General features: G+C 35.4%; 1 protein-coding gene and 1 pseudogene across 1 annotated transcript; one reads left to right on the top strand and one right to left on the bottom strand.

Moving 5' to 3' along the window:
* The first annotated feature begins 1,080 nt into the window (after positions 1 to 1,080).
* On the top strand, positions 1,081 to 4,318 carry LOC100801345 (pentatricopeptide repeat-containing protein At1g11290, chloroplastic). The gene has a single exon (XM_003523873.5). The coding sequence runs from the start codon at positions 1,342 to 1,344 to the stop codon at positions 3,796 to 3,798; it is 2,457 nt and encodes an 818-aa protein (XP_003523921.1). The 5' UTR covers positions 1,081 to 1,341; the 3' UTR covers positions 3,799 to 4,318.
* On the bottom strand, positions 3,866 to 7,480 carry LOC100816456 (uncharacterized; annotated as a pseudogene).
* Positions 7,481 to 7,719: the final 239 nt, after the last annotated feature.

The following is a 7,719-nucleotide window of genomic DNA, read 5'->3' as shown; positions in this document are numbered from 1 at the left end:
ATGGCTTATATAAGTATTTGTGTTAAGCATCCTATTTTGAGGGTTACATCAAATGTGCCTAGAATTGGCTTGTCATTAGGGCGTTTCTTATTTAAGTTGGCTTCTTAATCCTGTGGTTGACTTGTAATGTTTAAGTCGGTCTTCATCTATGTATGTTTTGTGCCAAGTGTTCATGATGTGTAAAGTTGATATTTATCTTGGAATAGTTGCTCCCAAGTTAATATTGTCCTAAAGAGACAATGTCGACTTAATAAGTGAAGAAGTTGATATTTATCCCAGGATAATTAAGATTTAAGAAACGACAATGATATATTAATCCATTGTAAATTATTGAGGATTAGGATATCACTAATCGATTTTGAATAAAAAAAGTTAGAAAAACATATTTATCAACCGTTTAATTATTGGTAAAGGTTGACATGAATGAAAAAAAAAAAAAAACTCTAATTGACACTGTTGTTATCGATTGTTAAGCTATAGGTAATTTTTGTATACTTTAGAATATGGTAATTTAGAATTTGGTAATTAACAAAAGTATTTGAAAAGGTGAAACAAAATCTATTTTTTTTAACAATATAACCATTGATGGATTCGTATTTGGTAGTTGAAAATTGGTGTAAGTCTTCCTATCAGCCAATCATCAGTGATTGCCGGTAATTCTACAATTAAGGTCACTATAATGGTCAACAAGGGTCTTTAAAAAAGAAAAAGAAAAACATTTTATTTACAAGGTGTGACGCGAGTGATAATTAGATTCAACCCTCTACATGCATCTATTAATTGTGAATAACAATTTTTCCCCCTTTTATTAATTGTTAAGGTGAGGCAAATATCTCTTTTTCATAAAATCAAAAACTCATCTCCACATGCATCTATTATTTGGTCCATCCAATTATACTACTACTACTTAGGTACTCTTTTGAAGATAACCTTTGACTATCCGAACTCAAGCCAATATCCACCACTCATTATCAACACATCAATGAATGAATGGAAGCAGTGGTTTTCAGTTTTCACTTATTTATGGAGAAAGAAAGCAGTGAAACACAGACAGAAGAAAATTGAAATAAGAAACGATTTTGGAAATTTGACTAATTGCAATCCTTGAACATGTCTTGTCAAGTCAACCACTCCATTTGTGGTGTCTCTTTTCATGCATGAAAGCACTTAAAGTGCTAACTATGTGCGCGTCCACCAACTCAAACACTATCCACGTGACTTTTAGGGACTAATACCATGGTTTCATGCACATAATGTTCAATTGTTTGGTTATAAATTATGAATCCAAAGAACTTGGTACTTTTTTTTTATTGAATCAAAAGATAGACAGATAGAACAAGAATGAACATGCAGCTCTTTGCTCTATGCCCTTTACCCTTTGGGGCCAACACAAATACCAACACAAAGTACTCCAAAACTACCACAACAACAACCTCTTTCTACCAAAGTAATTCCATTCCTACCCGAGTATATAGCCATAGGCACCCTTCAGTTGTACTCTTAGAAAACTGCACTTCTAAGAAGGAGCTTTATCAAATCCTTCCCTTTATCATCAAAAACGGTTTCTACAATGAGCACTTGTTTCAGACGAAGGTTATCAGCTTGTTCTGTAAATTTGGCAGCAATAGTGAAGCAGCTCGTGTCTTTGAGCATGTTGAGCTCAAGCTCGATGTGCTTTACCACATTATGCTAAAAGGGTATGCAAAAAACTCGAGTTTAGGTGATGCCTTGTGCTTCTTCCTTAGGATGATGTGTGATGAGGTTAGACTTGTTGTGGGTGATTATGCTTGCCTGTTGCAATTGTGTGGAGAGAATTTGGACCTCAAAAAGGGTAGAGAGATTCATGGACTGATCATAACTAATGGGTTTGAGTCCAATTTGTTTGTCATGACTGCTGTTATGAGTTTATATGCCAAGTGTAGGCAGATTGATAATGCATATAAGATGTTCGAGAGAATGCAGCATAAGGATTTGGTTTCTTGGACAACATTGGTTGCAGGATATGCACAGAATGGACATGCAAAGAGAGCATTGCAGTTGGTTTTGCAGATGCAGGAAGCTGGCCAAAAGCCTGATTCTGTCACGTTGGTCAGTATTTTACCGGCGGTTGCAGATATGAAGGCTTTGAGAATTGGAAGGTCTATTCATGGTTATGCTTTCAGATCAGGATTTGAATCACTGGTTAATGTTACAAATGCACTTCTTGATATGTACTTCAAATGTGGGTCTGCAAGGATTGCAAGGTTGGTTTTTAAGGGGATGAGGAGTAAGACTGTTGTTTCATGGAATACCATGATTGATGGTTGTGCCCAAAATGGTGAATCTGAAGAAGCCTTTGCAACTTTTCTAAAGATGTTGGATGAAGGGGAGGTACCTACACGTGTTACAATGATGGGAGTTTTACTTGCTTGCGCTAATTTGGGTGATCTTGAAAGAGGGTGGTTTGTTCATAAATTATTGGACAAGCTGAAACTTGATTCTAATGTGTCAGTAATGAACTCTTTAATATCCATGTATTCTAAATGCAAGAGAGTTGATATAGCAGCCTCGATATTTAACAATTTGGAGAAAACAAATGTCACTTGGAATGCCATGATATTAGGCTACGCACAAAATGGGTGTGTGAAGGAGGCTTTAAATCTATTCTGTATGATGCAATCTCAAGGCATTAAACTTGATTGTTTTACTTTAGTTGGTGTAATTACTGCTCTTGCAGATTTCTCAGTCAACCGCCAGGCTAAGTGGATTCATGGACTTGCAGTAAGAGCTTGTATGGACAACAATGTCTTTGTTTCCACTGCTCTTGTGGACATGTATGCAAAATGTGGAGCCATCAAAACTGCAAGAAAGCTTTTCGACATGATGCAAGAGAGACATGTGATAACATGGAATGCAATGATAGATGGATATGGGACACATGGCGTAGGGAAAGAAACTCTAGATCTCTTCAATGAGATGCAGAAGGGAGCTGTTAAGCCAAATGATATAACATTTTTGTCTGTAATTTCAGCTTGTAGTCACTCAGGTTTTGTGGAAGAAGGTCTCTTGCTCTTCAAAAGCATGCAGGAAGATTATTACTTGGAGCCTACTATGGATCACTATAGTGCCATGGTTGATCTCCTTGGTCGTGCTGGCCAGCTAGATGATGCTTGGAATTTCATCCAAGAGATGCCCATCAAACCAGGGATTTCTGTTCTAGGTGCAATGTTGGGTGCTTGCAAAATCCATAAAAATGTAGAATTGGGAGAGAAGGCTGCACAAAAACTATTTAAGTTAGACCCCGATGAGGGAGGGTATCATGTGTTGCTTGCCAATATTTATGCCTCTAATTCAATGTGGGATAAAGTAGCCAAGGTGAGAACAGCCATGGAAGATAAGGGGCTCCACAAAACTCCAGGCTGCAGTTGGGTGGAGTTGAGAAATGAAATTCATACATTCTACTCAGGAAGTACTAATCATCCAGAATCCAAAAAAATTTATGCTTTTCTTGAGACTCTTGGAGATGAGATAAAAGCTGCAGGTTATGTACCTGACCCCGATTCAATTCATGATGTGGAAGAAGACGTGAAGAAACAATTGCTCAGTAGCCATAGTGAAAGGCTTGCTATTGCATTTGGACTTTTGAATACAAGCCCTGGCACAACATTACACATTAGAAAAAATCTTAGAGTTTGTGGTGATTGCCATGATACCACTAAGTACATTTCACTTGTGACAGGGAGAGAAATTATAGTTCGTGATTTACGTAGGTTTCATCATTTTAAGAATGGAAGCTGTTCTTGTGGGGATTACTGGTGAATCAATCGATCATATCCTTTCATGTGATCATAGGCTAATAAAACACAAAGAATGGATAAACTTCAAATAAGACTCATTCGAATTTTCTTTTCTTTTCTTTTTTCATTTTAGTAGTAACCAAGGCACTATATTTTGCTTTGTATATTACATGTGTGTACGCACAGCTTTTCATCTATTTTGCCTGCTTTCAAATGACCATGAGTACTTGGAAGAGACGATGTTTCTAATGTCTCTGGCATGTGGCTATCTCCTATCACTGTTTGGAGCCTATACATTCAATTATCCTAACAACACATCAACAAAAAATTGCCCAAAAAACAGAGCATCTGCAAAACATAGTCCCCAATAATCTATACACCAAAAACTTTCAACACTGATCACCCTCACCTCCACCACCAGAACTGTCTAAACAGATATGTCTTTCTCATCCTAGCATTGTATGTGAGGAAGGCTCTGGCTTTGGCAGGATCAGCATTTAAATATTCAAATGCATACATCTGTTTACCCTCTTCCAACCCATCTATCTCCATCACAGCCTGTAATAGCTCACTTGCATCAAATGAGCATTTGCTTTGCTCCATGGCATCAACCAAATGTCGGATGCTTGATGCTACTGTCATCAATGCTTCCTGAAGAGCATCTGAGGTACAGGAGGCTCTTGAAAACCATCTAGCATCTGGCCTAGTTCTGGAGTTGCAGTGTATGATTCAGTTCCATCTGTACCACTCATGTCTTCTGAATTGGGAGAAACAAAGGAGGCTGATTCATTGTCACAATTCTTCATGTCCATTAGCTGAGTTCCACTCTTCATCTTAGCCCAATGACTTGGGGCTTGATAATTACCGCAAACAATTTAAGTTCATCATATATCTCTATCTGCTTTCCATGGAATCCTTTCGCATCGGGATGTGCCTATTCATTAAATTAAAGAACACCATGATAGGTATTTTACATAAATTCATACACATACAAGAGTGGAGAAAAATGAAACATTACTTACAGCAACATAATTCTTCCAAATCTCATCACTGTCACACTCAATCATCTCTGTATTTGGGTTCCACCAGAAACCATTCTGACTTAAGATATCTTTTATTACTTTATACCTCTTCTTAATTGTTTTCAACCGGTTGATAACTTTCTGATTATTCAAATTCAAGTTGAAGCAAGTGTTTACCGCAACACAGGCAGCCATGTATGCATTTTCATTGAAACATTTGTCAATTTTGTTTCCACTTCTTGCCTGAGCTGCCAGGGCTTCAATCAGACACTTGTCCATCGCAATTGACCACACAACATTCCTTCCTTTCTTTTTCATATCCCTTCTTTGTCTTTGCAGATCATAGCGCTCCATTTCTACAGAAAATACATAATCCAATACACTGTTAAATATATTTTGTTTTTCATTCAAAACAGCATACATTTTAAATTATAATATTATCCTCATTTACTCGAAGATAATATGAACCATGCAATTAATAAAAAAATTACAGAAGAAAAAAAAAAGTAAATGCATAATGTAATATCAATAATCACAAAGTCAAAAACAGTTTGGTTATTTGGTTCATAGATTTTAAGATGTGTTTATTAGTGAACAATTACTTCTTTTTTTTTTTGAGGGTGTGAACAATTACTTATGAGCGGAAAGTATTCAAAATAAATAAATAAATTTGAAGACAGAGTTTTGCTTGGATAGTGTAAAATAAAGTATAGAAAATAACTCTAAATAGTGAGCACAAATTTGTAAAACATGCAAAATCAAGTGTCGGATTAAACTTCAGCCAAACATGCATTCAGCCAGAAGAAAGTCTTCTTCAAAGTAAATCTCACTTTATGAGGAAGAATTCAGGTTATACATGATGCATCCTTCGGAGCATTTAATTCAAGCAGAAAACTTCATGTTGAATAGTGTTATGTTTATGGTTCCTCTATGCGTTTTTTCTCTAGATTGTTTCATTGGTTGTGCTATCTTTGATGTGCAGAAAACAGCATCCTTAATTATTGAGTTTTACCCCATTCCTAGTAATGCGCATATAATTTCTAGAATTCTAAGTTAGAGATATTATCTTATCTGTCCCTTTTTATATTTTTGCTCACACGGTTTTGAAAGAACCAGCAAACGAGCTCTATAAATCAAACAAGAGCAGTCAAAGCTTCACTGGTGGATTTCTCCAATGAGCAAGTCCTCAAAATGCTCTGGCGTCCAAACAAAAACAACTTTTCCAGCCACAGATTTTGGCATTGGTTCCCATAATTACTAAGGTAGCAGAGCAAACTGCCCAGTAAAATCCTTTATTTGTTGAAGACAAGCAAGAATCCTCAATGAGCAAAGAGAATTGAAGAACAGAGAGTGAGCATTTTTACATTTCAAAACAGATTTGGGTACAGAAGATCGGAATTTGTGAACACCATGGATGCAACATGAAGTAAACAGACCACATTTTATAAACAACCAAATCTAAAAAACTATAAGATTAACAAGAAGCCCATTTGAAAACTAACACCTAACACAATAAGCTGAAGTTCCAACATGAAGTTACACCAAATGCCTGCTTATAGCTACATAGGCAAATACATATCCCTCACATTGTCCTCTACAATCAAGCATTGTTTATCTAACTATCCAGTTATTTCCTACAAAAGTAAATTCAAAAATCAAACCACAAATTGTCCAAACTGCTACTCCATCCACTTTCACCATATTAACCATAAAACGATATTCACTCATTCTACTCCTTGGATACTCTTACAAATCAGTGTCATCAAACAAAAATGCTAGCTCAGCAAATATCACTTTCACACACTAGTTAACACAAGTTCATTAACTCTGTAGAAAAAATAAAACACATCAACAACAAACAGAAAACACAAAAATGTGATTACTAAAGTAAAAAGTGTGCACCTTCCTTTACCACAACAATACAAGAAGAAAATGTATACCTCAAATTAAAATACAGCACATTAAAAAAAAAAAAAAAAGAAACACAAAAATGTGACTGCTAAAGTAAAGAATGTGCATTTTCCTTTATCACGACAAAATAAGAAGATAATGCTTAGCTTAAATTAAAACACTACACATTAAAAAAAATGTGATTACTGAAATAAACAGTGTGCACATTCTTTTACCCCAACAAAATAAGAAGAAAATGCTTATCTCAAATTAAAATACAACACATTAAAAAAACATAAAACACAAAAATGTGATAACTAAAGTAAAGAGTGTGCACTTTCCTTTACCTCAATAAAATAAGAAGAAAATGTTTAGCTCAAATTAAAATACAACACAATAAAAAAAAAAACAAAAGACGCAAAAATGTGATTACAGAAGTAAAACATTGCGCACTTTGCTTTACCTCAAGAAAAAAAAATGTTATTGTCATGTTCAAATTCAAGAAATCAGCTAAAAGAAAACAAGAACTGAATAAGAGTGAGAAAATGCAGAGAAGAAATCAATACCAACAAAATCGGATTGATGAAGATTGAATCCCAATCGCCAATCAGATCACGGAATCAAAATGCAGCGGCCCTTCATCGGAGTGCAGAGAGGGAATTGCGATAGCACATTGGAATGGTTAGGGTTTTCTCGGGAAAAATGACGAGAAAATTCTGAGTTTTCACTTTCTCGAAGACCAAACGCGGAAAAGAAAAGGTTCAGTCTGTTTCAGTCAAGGGATCAGGTGAAACGCAGTGCGAGAGAATTTACTGATTCACATACACGTCTAATGAGAAAAATGAGTAACCGTCGTAATTACTGCATCAAAATTACCGTCATAGAATTTAGTCAACAATCATTATTACCATGTCCTTGTAGCAATCTTAGAGAAATTAGTTTGTATTTTTTTATAATATTTATTATAATTTTTTTTATTACTTATTCTGTGTTAAAATAGCATTAAGTATTTTATAATTTCTTTCTTCAAT

This window comes from Glycine max, chromosome 4, assembly GCF_000004515.6.
Source record: "Glycine max cultivar Williams 82 chromosome 4, Glycine_max_v4.0, whole genome shotgun sequence".
NCBI classification, from domain to species: Eukaryota; Viridiplantae; Streptophyta; class Magnoliopsida; order Fabales; family Fabaceae; genus Glycine; species Glycine max.
This window is presented reverse-complemented; position numbering and strand designations above follow the sequence as displayed.